Source organism: Populus euphratica, unplaced genomic scaffold, assembly GCF_000495115.2.
Source record: "Populus euphratica unplaced genomic scaffold, PopEup_1.0 scaffold81.1, whole genome shotgun sequence".
Taxonomy (NCBI): Eukaryota; Viridiplantae; Streptophyta; class Magnoliopsida; order Malpighiales; family Salicaceae; genus Populus; species Populus euphratica.
The window spans coordinates 504,862-519,504 of record NW_011499945.1 but is presented as its reverse complement, the minus strand read 5'-3'; the positions used below and the strand labels follow the sequence as shown (position 1 = coordinate 519,504).

Sequence of the window (14,643 nt, the reverse complement as noted above, 5' to 3'; positions counted from 1 at the left end):
TACCAAGGTTCCTTTTAAGTTGCTTGCACAGCAAGTATATTAAACATGCTTTCCCACGTGCTATACACGCCTCCTTTTGCTTTTTATTTTTTATTTTTAAAAAGAAAAAGAAAGAACATATTCCCTTTTCTTAATTTCTCTCTATTTATTTTTTTTAGTATTCTAGTTTTATCCTCATTTCTTTTCCTTTTTTCATTTTTTTTTCTTTAAAGGACATTTGGAAATGTGGTAATAGTTAATTTTTGAGTGTTTTTAAACCAAAAATATATTAAAATAATATTTTTTTTAATTTTAAAAAATTATTTTTGATATTAACACATCAAAATGATTTAAAAATATTAATTTGAAACAAATAAAAAAATTAAATTATTTTAAAAATGCTTTTAAAACATAAAAACAAACAAATATTCAAAAAATAAAACTCATAATCACTTCTTTTTTTTAACTTGAAGAACAACTCTCATATATTTTTACTAAAACATGTCATAAAAACAAATTCAAGCAATTAAAAATTATAGTTACTAATAGTTTTTTCTATTATTTTTCTGTTATAAGTGTTTTTAGATGTAAAAATTATAGTTCTTAATCATTAGATTAGATGATTGGAGATGATTTGATTTCTAAATTGTAGGATTAAGTTATTAAATGCATGCAACACGTATAAAAATAGGTTTTCCCGCTCAGCAAAAATTACAGTGAAAATATAAGAAAATTTCTCATTTTCTCTGAAAATTTTTCTTCTCTACAAACTCTTCTTGAAAACTAAAAACGACCATAATGTTGGTTAAGTCACAATCAGCCCTCTTTTTATTTTAATATGCAAAACAATTACAGGAATATTTGCACCAGAGGTGAAGCTGCTACTGCTTCATCCAGCCAAAAAGAAACAAAGAGAGTGGCACAATGGAACCACGCATACCACCTCTTCCCAATTTTTTGACAGGACTGATAAGCATTTTCCTTTAGGAATGACGAAACCCTTATAACAAGTGATTGAGATTTGAGAACAACCAGCAACCATGGATTCCCAGGTTTCAAATGGGTCACAGGATTCACATAAACTGCAGCCAATCCGGACATTTATTTTTGGTATCAAAATACAGGACATGAAAATCCTTCAGCAACACACGTCTTAATTACATATCAATAACAGGAAAGACATCCACTATCTTCACACACATGCAACAAACATCTTACATCGCATGCTTATTACAGCAGAAAGCCCATATAAAACCACATACAAGGTACGCTTGCCTGCTTAAGCTCTGCGGCACACATCTCCATCGCAGATCCTTCCTTCCTTTCCCTTTTCACTTCCAGTATCTTCATCTTCTTTCAAAGCACACTTAGGGTGAAGATCAAAGTCACATTGTTTGCAATAGAAAGACCACCTATGTCCTGTTTCACGACAGCCATCGCAAATATATGTTTTGCGTTTAGTTCGTATCAGCTCATGCTCAGCATGAAGGTCGTGTTTCACTTTCTGTGGCCACCCCTTTGCCTTCTCCTCAAGCTCCTCCTCCAATTGCTTTAGATGTTCCTCGGTAAATGGAAAAGCATCTGCCCCGTAAGCTGTCAAGTGCATCCGAGCTTCCTTGGTAATGGTCCGGCCACTTGGGCCAATCGCTACAGCTGCAGGAATGCCTTCAATTTTGAATTTCCGACTCAGGATTTGTTTCCTTCCATCACCAAATGGAAGGGCTAACCAAGGCATTTCTGAATAGAACTCGTCAAAGGTGGATTGATCGCTGTCACTTGAGATGAAGATCACCTCAAATGCATTGTCTTTTCCTTTAATTGTGTGGTATGCTTCAATAAGCTTGGGTAAAAATGCACGACATGGAGAGCACCATTGAGCTGAGAAGTAAAGAAGAATGTTCTTTCCAACTAGTTCAGACACTGGGACCTAATCAAGAACAAACCATTTGAATGATACAAAAAACCTTTGCTAATGAATTCAATTCGTGACGATAAGAAAGTTATTGAAAGTAACGCAATAACAACATGCGAGGTTAGCATACAACAAGAAAATTACCTTGGAGCCACTTTTGTCAATCACAAAATCATTTTCCCCGTTAACCAAAACTGATTCAAGCGTCTGCGATTCCAGTTTTGCCTTTTCAATTGCAGCTAGCTCGTCAAGCTTTTTCGGTGTAAATGGGTAGGCTTCAACACCATGTTCTTCGATGAGTTCAGCTACATTTGGGTTCAAGGTCTTCCCATCTTGGCCGATTATGACAAGATTAGGAATGGTTCTAAGTTCAAAATACCGAACTAGCTTCTTGCAGATCTTGTCCTTAAATGGCAATGCCAGCCACGGCATTGTCTCAAAACTCTCTTTGAAGTCTTCTTCGTCATAGTCTAGAGATATGAGGACTACTTCAAAGTTCTCTCCTTTTTCCTTAAGCGTCTTATACAATTCCACTAGTTTTGGAGTGAATTCACAGCAAATCGCATGGATTGAAAAATACAAGCCAACCAATTTCCCTTCAAGGTCCAACACAGGGATCTGCCATTACAGATAGCAAAAATGTGAATTATAGCATCATTAATTCAATTTCAAAACTAGCCGAGTGAATGAACCATCTACCTTTTTTCCATCATTTGAAATCACATAATCACGTGAGCTGGAAACCAATATAGAGCTTATGGTTTGATTCTTCTTAGCGTTCTCTTCTTGCTCTTTAAGGAAATTCAGTCTATCAAGGTTGAACGGATAACCATCCACGCCATGTTCCATGACAGTGCTGACTCCATCATCGCATGAAACCTTGCCATTCGTATCAAAAATGACGAGATTAGGGATCCCTGTTACTTCGAACACTTCCTTAAGACGTTGGCGGGTCTCCGTATCAGAGAAGGGAATAGCAAGCCATGGCATTTCGGAGAAGTATGTGTTGAAGGATTCATCGTCTCTGTCAGAAGAAATGAAGACCACCTCAAAGTCCCCTTTGGATGATAGCTGTTCATAGACTTCTACCAACAACGGAGTGAAATTACGGCACGGCCCGCACCACGAACCAGAGAAATAGAATCCCACAATCTTCCCAACCAAATTGCTGACCCTAACCTAAAATTAGTGTCGAGCATAATCAGAAAAAACATTAGCCTTTAAATTAAGATGGTAAACAAAAATTGAGGATTTTCTTAATCATAAAAGCTCTAGAAATTGGTCATAAACTTGTTCTTCAGCAAGGCACGCAATCTCATTTAAAAATGTTATCCATGTTAATTACGAGAAAAACCTGCAAGTTTAATAAGACAAGTAGAAGTAGATCGCATATGACCCGAGAAATCCATAAGCTAAAAGCACTACCTGGTCACCATTGTTGCGGATGAGAAAGTCCCTCTCTCCCGACGAAAGAAGCGATGAAAGGTCGTGCGAAACGTCTTCTTTGGCCATTTATATTCAACATTTTTATAGTAGGGGGTGCGGGGGGGATCTCTTTTCTGCAGTGGAAAAAAAGGAACAGATTTGACGCGACACAACCTAACAATACATCCAATACCAATTATATGTGCTGCGTTGCTAGATCTCAGCGAGAATACTATGAACACAAAAACATTACCATGTGGATGACAGTATGCCATAGAACACAAGCCAAATCCAAAATACTTTCAAAATATATTAGTAGTGCTGGGTCTTGTCTTTCAAATTAGGTCCTAGCAAGACAAAACTGTATTTGTTTTCTTTTTTATATGAGTATGGTTTCGTGACTAGATCCAACAAACATACCCAATTAAATTTTTTTGGTTGTTGTCTTTTTTGATTTAATTTATTTTTTAAAATAAATTAATTATACTGTGGATAACTGTAACTCCTTTTTAAATCAATCCCAACTTTATCATCTACACACGCATTTGTTGACAAGGAATTATGCACACGAACTATATTCATTTGTTGACAAGGAATTAAAGTTAATCAATGCAATAAAATAGTAAGATCATTTACATGAAGATTGTAAAAAAATAAAAATTTATTTTCTTTGATGAATAAATTAGAAATCTATATAATCACGCATGTAGGAATTCAATCCCCAATACCTCTCTACATGGGGTGTGTGTATATCTTTTTTATTATAGCATAACATTAAAAAAAATATTAATTAATAAAAATGACTGGTTTTCAAATTCAATAACCATACCTAATTAAATTTTTTTATTGTTAACTTCTTTAACTTAAATTTATTTTTTAAAATAAATCGATGAGATTTTTTTATATTGTATAAAATTTGAGTGATGGTATTTTTTTTTTTGTTTTAGGTTGGATTGAATTTCTTAATTAAATCATTTTGCGTTTTAATTTTTTTTGAAAAAAATTGTTAATTTTTAAGTTTTTTTCTTTGCTTCAAATTAATATTTTTGTTATATTTTTTTTATTAAAATATATTAAGATTGTATCTGATGCTATATTCAAGAAATTTTTAAAAAAATTATTTTTTTATTTTAAAATAATATTTTTTTCATGCTTTTGTATTATGTTTTATATTTTTAAAAAATATTAATATTTTTTCTTATTGGAAGGTGAGACCTAAGAAATTTTAAATTTTTAAATTTTTTTATTTTAAATTAATATTTTTTTAATATTATTATATTATCTTTCGAAATATTATACTGAGATTGGCTCTGGCTATATAAAAAGCGATGAAAGATCGTGCGAAACGTCTTCGATGGCCATTGTTAAGTGATGAACTACTCAAAAGGCTAGAACAATTGCTGATCCAAATGCTCTAAGCATTGAGACCACCTGGCTAAGTTACCAAGGTTCCTTTTAAGTTGCTTGCACAGCAAGCTTATTAAACATGCTTTCCCACGTGCTATACACGCCTCCTTTTGCTTTTTTATTTTTTATTTTAAAAAAGAAAAAGAAAGAACATATTCCTTTTTCTTAATTTCTCTCTATTTTTTTTAGTATTCAAGTTTTATCCTCATTTCTTTTCCTTTTTCATTTTTTTCTTTAAATATATTTGGAAATGTGGTAATAATTATTTTTTTAAGTGTTTTTAAACTAAAAATACATTAAAATAATATTTTTTTAATTTTTAAAAATTATTTTTGATATTAACACATCAAAATGATCTAAAAATATTAATTTAAAACCAATAAAAAATTAAATTATTTTAAAAATACTTTTAAAATACAAAAACAAACAAATATTCAAAAAATAAAACTTATAATTACTTTTTTTTTTAACTCAGGGAACAACTCACATATATTTTTACTAAAGCATGTCATAAAAAAAAATTTAAGCAATTAAAAATTATATTCACTAATAGTTTTTTCTATTATTTTTCTGTTATAAGTGTTTCTAGATGTAAAGATTATAGTTCTTAATCAATGATTGGAGATGATTTGATTTCTAAATTGTAGGATTAAGTTATTAAATGCATGCAACATGTGTAAAAATAGGTTTTCCCGCTCAGCAAAAATTACAGTGAAAATATAAGAAAATTTCTCAGTTTCTCTGAAAATTTTTCTTCTCTACAAACTCTTCTTGAAAACTAAAAACGACCATAATGTTGGTAAAGTCACAATCAGCCCTCAATTATTTTAATCTGCAAAACAATTACAGGAATATTTGCACCAGAGGTGAAGCTGCTGCTGCCTCATCCAGCCAAAAAGAAACTAAGAGAGTGGCACAGTGGAACCATGCATACCACCTCTTCCCAATTTTTTGACAGGACTGATAAGCATTTTCCTTTAGGAATGACGAAACCCTTATAACAAGTGATTGAGATTTGAGAACAACCAGCAACCATGGATTCCCAGGTTTCAAATGGGTCACAGGATTCACATAAACTGCAGCCAATCCGGACATTTATTTTTGGTATCAAAATACAGGACATGAAAATCCTTCAGCAACACACGTCTTAATTACATATCAATAACAGGAAAGACATCCACTATCTTCACACACATGCAACAAACATCTTACATCGCATGCTTATTACAGCAGAAAGCCCATATAAAACCACATACAAGGTACGCTTGCCTGCTTAAGCTCTGCGGCACACATCTGTATCGCAGATCCATCCTTCCTTTCCCTTTTCACTTCCAGTATCTTCATCTTCTTTCAAAGCACACTTAGGGTGAAGATCAAAGTCACATTGTTTGCAATAGAAAGACCACCTATGTCCTGTTTCACGACAGCCATCGCAAATATATGTTTTGCGTTTAGTTCGTATCAGCTCATGCTCAGCATGAAGTTCGTGTTTCACTTTCTCTGGCCACCCCTTTGCCTTTTCCTCAAGCTCCTCCAATTGCTTTAGATGTTCCTCGGTAAATGGAAAAGCATCTGCCCCGTAAGCTGTCAAGTGCATCCGAGCTTCCTTGGTAATGGTCCGGCCACTTGGGCCAATCGCTACAGCTGCAGGAATGCCTTGAATTTTGAATTTCCGACTCAGGATTTGTTTCCTTCCATCACCAAATGGAAGGGCTAACCAAGGCATTTCTGAATAGAACTCGTCAAAGGTGGATTGATCGCTGTCACTTGAGATGAAGATCACCTCAAATGCATTGTCTTTTGCTTTAATTGTGTGGTATGCTTCAATTAGCTTGGGTAAAAAGGCACGACAAGGAGGGCACCATTGAGCTGAGAAGTAAAGAAGAATGTTCTTTCCAACTAGATCAGACACTCGGACCTAATCAAGAACAAACCATTTGAATGATACAAAAAACCTTTGCTAATGAATTCAATTCGTGATGATAAGAAAGTTATTGAAAGTAATGCAATAACAACATGCGAGGTTAGCATACAACAAGAAAATTACCTTGGAGCCACTTTTGTCAATCACAAAATCATTTTCCCCGTTAACCAAAACTGATTCAAGCGTCTGCGATTCCAGTTTTGCCTTTTCAATTGCAGCTAGCTCGTCAAGCTTTTTCGGTGTAAATGGGTAGGCTTCAACACCATGTTCTTCGATGAGTTCAGCTACATTTGGGTTCAAAGTCTTTCCATCTTGGCCGATTATGACAAGATTAGGAATGGTTCTAAGTTCAAAATACCGAACTAGCTTCTTGCAGCTCTTGTCCTTAAATGGCAATGCCAGCCACGGCATTGTCTCAAAACTCTCTTTGAAGTCTTCTTCGTCATAGTCTAGAGATATGAGGACTACTTCAAAGTTCTCTCCTTTTTCCTTAAGCGTCTTATACAATTCCACTAGTTTTGGAGTGAATTCACAGCAAATCGCATGGATTGAAAAATACAAGCCAACCAATTTCCCTTCAAGGTCCAACACAGGGATCTGCCATTACAGATAGCAAAAATGTGAATTATAGCATCATCAATTCAATTTCAAAACTAGCTGAGTGAATGAACCATCTACCTTTTTTCCATCATTTGAAATCACATAATCACGTGAGCTGGAAACCAATATAGAGCTTATGGTTTGATTCTTCTTAGCGTTCTCTTCTTGCTCTTTAAGGAAATTCAGTCTATCAAGGTTGAACGGATACCCATCCACGCCATGTTCCTTGACCGTGCTGACTCCATTATCGCAGGAAACCTTGCCATTCGTATCAAAAATGACGTGATTAGGGATCCCTCTTACTTTGAACACTTCCTTAAGACGTTTGCGGGTCTCCGTATCGGAGAAGGGAATAGCAAGCCATGGCATTTCGGAGAAGTATGTGTTGAAAGATTCATCGTCTCTGTCAGAAGAAATGAAGACCACCTCAAAGTCCCCTTTGGATGATAGCTGTTCATAGACTTCTACCAACAACGGAGTGAAATTACGGCACGGCCCGCACCACGAACCAGAGAAATAGAATCCCACAATCTTCCCAACCAAATTGCTGACCCTAACCTAAAATTAGTGTCGAGCATAATCAGAAAAAACATTAGCCTTTAAATTAAGATGGTAAACAAAAATTGAGGATTTTCTTAATCATAAAAGCTCTAGAAATTGGTCATAAACTTGTTCTTCAGCAAGGCACGCAATCTCATTTAAAAATGTTATCCATGTTAATTACGAGAAAAACCTGCAAGTTTAATAAGACAAGTAGAAGTAGATCGCATATGACCCGAGAAATCCATAAGCTAAAAGCACTACCTGGTCACCATTGTTGCGGATGAGAAAGTCCCTCTCTCCCGACGAAAGAAGCGATGAAAGGTCGTGCGAAACGTCTTCTTTGGCCATTGTTAAGTGATGAACAACTCAGAAGGCTAGAACAATTGCCGATTCCAAATGCTAAGTATTGAGACCAACTGTCTAAGTTACTAAGGTTCCTTTTAAGTTACTTGCACAGCAAGCCTATTAAACATGCTTTCCCACGTGATTTACACGCCTCTTTTGCTTTTTTATTTTATTTTTAAAAAAAAAAGAAAAAATATATCCCTTTTTTTATTAATTTCTCTCTTTTTATTTTTTTTAGTATTCTGGTTTTATCCTCATTTCTTTTTATTTTTCATTTTATTTTTTCTTTTAATGTTTGTAAATATGCTGGTAATTGTTTTTTAAAGTATTTTTTATTTGAAAATATATTAAAATAATATTTTTTTAAAAAAAAATTATTTTTGATATTAATACATTAAAATGATTTAAAAATATTAAAAATAATATTAATTTGAAACAAATAAAAAAATTCAAATTATTTTAAAAATATTTTTAAAATGCAAAAACAAACAGATCTTCAAAGGAAAAAAAAGTTATAATTACTTTTTTTTTAAGATCTTCACTCTAGTTTTCTATATTTACTGAGATAATTACCAAAAAAAAACCTCTTATGATTTAATTATGTGTCACTTTACCCCCATTAATTTTAGAAATTATATTTTACTTCCTTAATCAAATAAAATTTTAAAAATAATAAAATATTTAAATTATCTTTATATATAATATATGAGAAAACCAATTAAATGATAAATCACGCATTCACAAAGTCTTTCTTATCCTACTTTCTCTCTAAAAATCACAATCTCTCTCTTTTTTTATTGAAAACTAAATCCTATTATCATAATTTATTTAATGAATTTGTCTTGTGTGGAATTCGTACCTCTTCATGTCTCTTCATGTTTGGAACTCAACAAGGTTGGAATTATTTTCATTAGTGTCCCAAAAATCTCTAATACTTATGGTTTTAATAATTTTGATGATCTATAAATTTAGTAAATATGTCAAGATTTGATATTGTAGGGATTTTTCTATTATGTCAAAGTAGAGCAAAATAAACTCTTTGGATGTAAACATAACCCCCAATGTCTAAATTTAAAGTTACCTCATCAAGTTTTTATAGAATTTAATATTTTATATAAAAATAATTTTTATCCACAAAATTATTTATTGTTGAATTTATACATATTAAAAAATACTTTATGAAAAAATCTTTTATCAAATATTTCAGCATTGTTACTAAAAATATTTTTGAATTTCTTAGTAATGGTCCGGCCACTTGGGCCAATGGCTGCAGCTGCAGGAATGCCTTGAATTTTGAATTTCCGCCTCAGAATTCGGCTCCTTACATCACAAATGGAAGGGCTAACCAAAGCCGGATTGATCGAGGTCACGTGAGGTGAAGATCACTTCAAATGCATTGTCTTTTATTTTAGTGTGGTGTGCTTCAATTAGCTTGGGTAAAAAGGCACGGCGGGGACGGCGCCGTTGAGCTGGGAAGTAACGAAGTATGTTCTTTCCGACTAGCTCAGAAACTGGAAACTAATAAAGAGTAAACCATATGAATGATTATTAAAAAAAAACCTTTCGTAATATATATATTCAGTTTGTGATAAGATATTTAATTTGTGATAATAAGCAAGTTATTGATTATAACATAAATACAGTAATGCAATTGCAACATGCTGGATTAGCTTCGACCAAAAAAAAAGAAAAAAAAAACCTTGGAACCACTTTTGTCAATAGCAAAATAATTTATAAAATTCAAAAATAATAAAATTATCAAAATTGAGGATCTCAGTAAGATTCTTTGTATCTAAAGATTTAATAATTTGTATAACAATATAATTACTATTATAAAAAAAAATCCAGAAACTTCTATAAAAATTTAAACATGATTTCATCATTGTATCAAAAATTATATTTTTTTTAGCCATTACTTTTATTTGGCGCCATTTGGCGCCACCAGCTCTCCTTATAAGCCCAACATGTTTTCATTTATCTATATATGTATTTATTAAATTATTCATATAATTTATTTAGTCCACATTCTTATCTAATTATAATATATTTAAATTTGACTACGCAGAATTATTAATAAAAATTATTATATGATAATAATTTTTTAAGATTTTAATTTAAAATTATTTTTTAATTTACAAGTTGAATAAAGATATAAAGTTTTACTTATAAAATTATATTTAAAAGAAAAAATTTATAAAATTATAGTTATTATGTGAAACAATAAATTGATTATATAATTATATTTAATTACCATATCTTTTGATATTTATTGCATTTAAAAAAATATATATTTAAATGTCATTGTTATAAAATGTGACAACTCTCTTGTAACATTTAGAATATTTTATTATAGAAGTGTGATAAAATAAAATTATATTACTTCATCAAGTTTTTTTTTAATATGTTATTTTTGCTAAAAACTTTTAATTTACTTTACTAATTTGAAGAAAAAATCCAAAATGCTGTCGCTGCCGACTGACTGATTGACCTTTTTCTCTCTCTCTGCCCTGTTCTGCAGTATTAAAGAAGATGGACCGGCCTTACTTCTTTTTTAAGAAAACACATATTCCGTTTTATTCTCTCTCTTCTTTTATCTCTTTGAAATATAAAAAGTTTGCTATTAAATGTTTTTTCTCTCGCTATTATCTGTTCAATGAAATCAATATATTCCTGATAAAAAAATGCACAAAATTAAATAAATGGGTTGAACCTTTCCGTCTTTTAAATCAATAAATTCAAAATTCAAAAACAATTTCAAAATTGACCTAATTCGATTTTAGTGCAGAAATGCATTATCCCCAATCGAGTCTTTCAATGAAAAAGCACCATCTGTATGGGCACTTTCAAAAATTATGGAAAGTATATGTTTTTTAAATGTATTTTTTTAATTGAATATATATTAAAATAATATTTTTTTAATAAAAAATAATTTAAAAAATAAAAACTACTTACATAAAAAAGAAAAGGCTAAAGATAAAATATTTTTAATGAAAAGAATAGATAATTTTAAATTCAATATTCCTTTGTTTGGCATTGGATTTTCTCTTATAAATTATTACTTTTTTCTCTCAAAAGTAGTGTTTTTAAACTTGGTGTAAAGCTAGAATTACAGTTTTTGATCATGTCATTTGATTTTAATCAGGTCATTAAAGTTAATTTTTTTAATATTTGATTTTAATCAGGTCATTAAAGTTAATCTTTTTAATATATAAATTAAAATAATATTGTTTTAATAAAAAAAATAATTAACGAGTTGTGATCGGATTTTTAATCAAATTATTGGGTCAATCCATTGGATCGATCAAGTTTTTAACTATTCTTGTATTTTTATAAACTCGGCTCGATTCTAACCTTGAAATCAACCAAGTCTCAGTTCAACTTGCCAAACCAGATTTTAAAATTATCCTAAAAAGTACATAATATAACTTTATATTTCTAATTTATTTTACTTGTTTTAATTTCACATATTTAAATTTATAATTCACTTTGGATTCTACCTAATTGAATCAAGTCAAGTAAAGGATTTCTTTTACTTGTGTTGTTTGTACTCTTGCGATGCCAATTCAATTTATTTTTTTTATTAATTTTATAAAAATAAAATCTAAATTCAAAAAACTGCATCCTCAATTACATTCTTTTACACGTCAATTACTAATAAGATTAATAAAATAGACCTTCAATTTTTACATAAAATCATAAGAATCTTTTACACATTATAAGATATAAATTCAAATTTTATATTAAAAAATAAAATTATATCTCTATAACTAAAATAAGGTGAGGGATCCCTTCTATATCTAAAGGATCAACACAAACTAAATTGCTGGTAAATTAAATTGATGATGTTCAAGAAATTTCTAGTAATGTAGAAAGAGAAAGATTTATGTCTTAAATAATTAGTTAATTTTTTAATTTCAATAATCTATTATATTCTTTCTAGTCAATGTGGCTAGAAATGGATATCTGATACCTATAAAATATCTTTTTTGATGAATTTAGAAAGTCTTTAATAATTAAGTTCATAACTTTTTGAGAAAAAATTCAATAATATTATAGAAAGATACTCTAAAAATAAATATATAATAGAAAATGATAATTCTAAACCTTTCAAGTTAAAGAATTCATGATATATTAATAATTCATAAGTCTTTATAGAGAAGGGACTAAAGTTTAATGTTATCCTGATAGTATTAAAAAGAAAAAATATTTTTTTTATGTGTGTATTAATATTGATGAAAGATATTATTGACATGTATTTAGTGATGAAGGAAATATGTTAAATTTCTAGAGGATTTTTATATACTTAAGAGTATAGGGGAAATAGGATTCACAATATTCATGACTAAATGAGAATATGTCTTAAATAGATTATATGGATAGCCTCGTAGATGCATTTATAAATCAGTGTGATAGGTCTTAGTCTAAAAGGAGGTTTGGTTGCACGAGATCAAAAAAACAATTCAAAAACACCATAATTTTTTATCCAATTATTAGATCGAACTCAAATTTTTATATAAGTTTTCAAAGGTTGTTTTCTTTATAATAATCATTGTGTTTCTATGTGGATTATCAAATTTTTAGATATCAAAAATCTCTCTAAGATCTCGTAATTTTGACAATTTTGAGATGTTTCTTATTATTTTTAGAATTAGTCGACTAGTTCCACTAATTATTACAAATCGGTCAATCAGTTAAGTTAGAAATAACATAGTTTAACCATCTTATGCTTAAGAATAGTGACATACAGTAAATGGCAAACTTCTAAAATGTGATTTTGTCAAACTATTTTATTTCATTAAAACTTTTTGTTGTTATATCAATTATCTAATTTTTTTTAGTTATGTCTATTAATTTTTCAATTTATCCTTTAAGATACAAATGAATTCAATTTCTAGGATTTTTAATATGTTGGATGGTTGAATCTAAGATACATAAGAGCATAGATTGATGCATTTTTAATAAAACAACATTGTAGTTCCCATTGAAAAATAAAAAATCCACTTTGGCAATATTATTCACAAAAACATAAGACTCCTTGGCCTTTTTTCATTGCACAACAAGTTGAAGAATAATATTTATTGTAATAGTATAATTATAAAATTATATTTAGAATTAAATTTTTTTTAAACTAAGTATTAAAAAAAACATGATCTTTTCACTGTGATGATCTTTTTATTATAATATAATTGTCATTTTCAAATTATACAAAGATAGACTAGTATTTTTATTTTTTTATATTGTGAAATTACTTAGTTACCCCTCATGTAAAAAAGATTACTTAACATGTGGGGGGGCACTTTTGGTTTCTTTATTTTTTTAAACCAATAAGATGACTTTATTATACTTACCGGCAAAATCCACTAAACTCTTTTCTAGGTTATTTTTGTCTTTTTACTATATTTTATTTTTATTAATATCAAGGTGACTTTGGAAAATTTTAGTATCTAAGTATTTATTAAATTTTATTTAAAAATAAACTTACTAACACATGTAACAACCAGCGACCCTCCTGTCATTTAAAAAGCGTGTCAGGGGTCTCGTCTGAACACCAAACATCACCTTTAATGAAAATATTTAAATCATCTTGAGATCTTTTTTGTGATGAAACGGCATATAACAGTTCTTTTTTTTTACACTGACAAACTTTTTTTTTTCTATTTTCCTTCATTTCCCCATCACTCGATTTTCTCCTTGCCTTTTAAAAACTTAAAAACAATCCCTTTAATATGTATTTTTTTTCAATACTAAATTCATATTCTTTTGAATATTGTTTCTTTTATTTGGAATAATCTATATAATTAGAATGTCTTTTTTAATTTTATCCTCATTCATTTTTAAAAAAATTTAAATTAATCCTCAATCTTTTAATTGTTGTTTTTTTATTTGATATACTTTTTTTATTTGTTTTTTTTTTTTACAATTTCATCATCCTCATGTTTTTTCCCTATCAAAATTGATCCTCATTATTTTGATTGTTATTTTTTTGCTTTGACAAACTTTTTAAATTGATATTTTTTTTATTTTTATCTTTCAACATCAAATTAGTTGGGAATTCGGCTTCTTAATTGAGCCCGAGTTTGAATTTATTGGTTTCAAGTTCTAGAAACTAGCTTAAGTTTAGGAGAATCATTTGAGTTTGCTTAGTTTTTTTTTTCATTAATCTCATGTATTTTTCAATTTTATCATTTATTCAACTGCATATTGAGTTTTGTTATATTTATTATTTGCTTTTTGTATAACTTTTCATTAATTTTTAAAACGACCTAGGTTATATCAAATATTTGTATGTATCATTCTTTGTTAAATTTTATTTAGTTAGTTTTTTTTTAATTATAATTTTATCATTTAATATTAAATTGGTCACAAATTGAGCTTTTTAATTCAGTTGAGTCTAAGATTTTATGGATTGTAAATTTGAGACATTAATCCAAGTTTAGAATGTTTGCCTATTTTTTTAACTCATATTTTTTTTTTAGTTTTATCCTTCAATGTTTACATTATTAGTTAT

The 14,643-nt window shown here is 29.6% G+C and overlaps 2 protein-coding genes across 4 annotated transcripts in view; both read right to left on the bottom strand.

Annotated features, from left to right (window-relative positions):
• Positions 1–3,403, bottom strand: part of LOC105137460 (probable nucleoredoxin 1) — a 14,067-nt gene extending 10,664 nt beyond the window's left edge. The window contains exons 1-5 of one of the 3 annotated variants that reach the window (XM_011043202.1): positions 3,317–3,403; positions 2,591–3,070; positions 2,036–2,509; positions 1,494–1,906; positions 947–1,304 (exon numbers count right to left, since the gene is read on the bottom strand). In XM_011043202.1, the coding sequence (XP_011041504.1) occupies positions 1,259–1,304; positions 1,494–1,906; positions 2,036–2,509; positions 2,591–3,070; positions 3,317–3,403 (1,500 nt within the window). In that variant the 3' untranslated portion in view covers positions 947–1,258. Of the gene's footprint in view, positions 1–946; positions 1,907–2,035; positions 2,510–2,590; positions 3,071–3,316 lie in introns of those variants that run through there. The other 2 variants (XM_011043201.1, XM_011043200.1) reach the window with 2 other exon arrangements.
• Positions 3,404–5,699: 2,296 nt separating this feature from the next.
• On the bottom strand, positions 5,700–8,186 carry LOC105137461 (probable nucleoredoxin 1). The gene is made up of 4 exons (XM_011043203.1): positions 8,052–8,186; positions 7,326–7,805; positions 6,771–7,244; positions 5,700–6,641 (listed from the first exon to the last, which is right to left on the bottom strand). The coding sequence occupies exons 1-4, from the start codon at positions 8,136–8,138 to the stop codon at positions 5,997–5,999; spliced, it is 1,686 nt and encodes a 561-aa protein (XP_011041505.1). The 5' UTR covers positions 8,139–8,186; the 3' UTR covers positions 5,700–5,996.
• Positions 8,187–14,643: the final 6,457 nt, after the last annotated feature.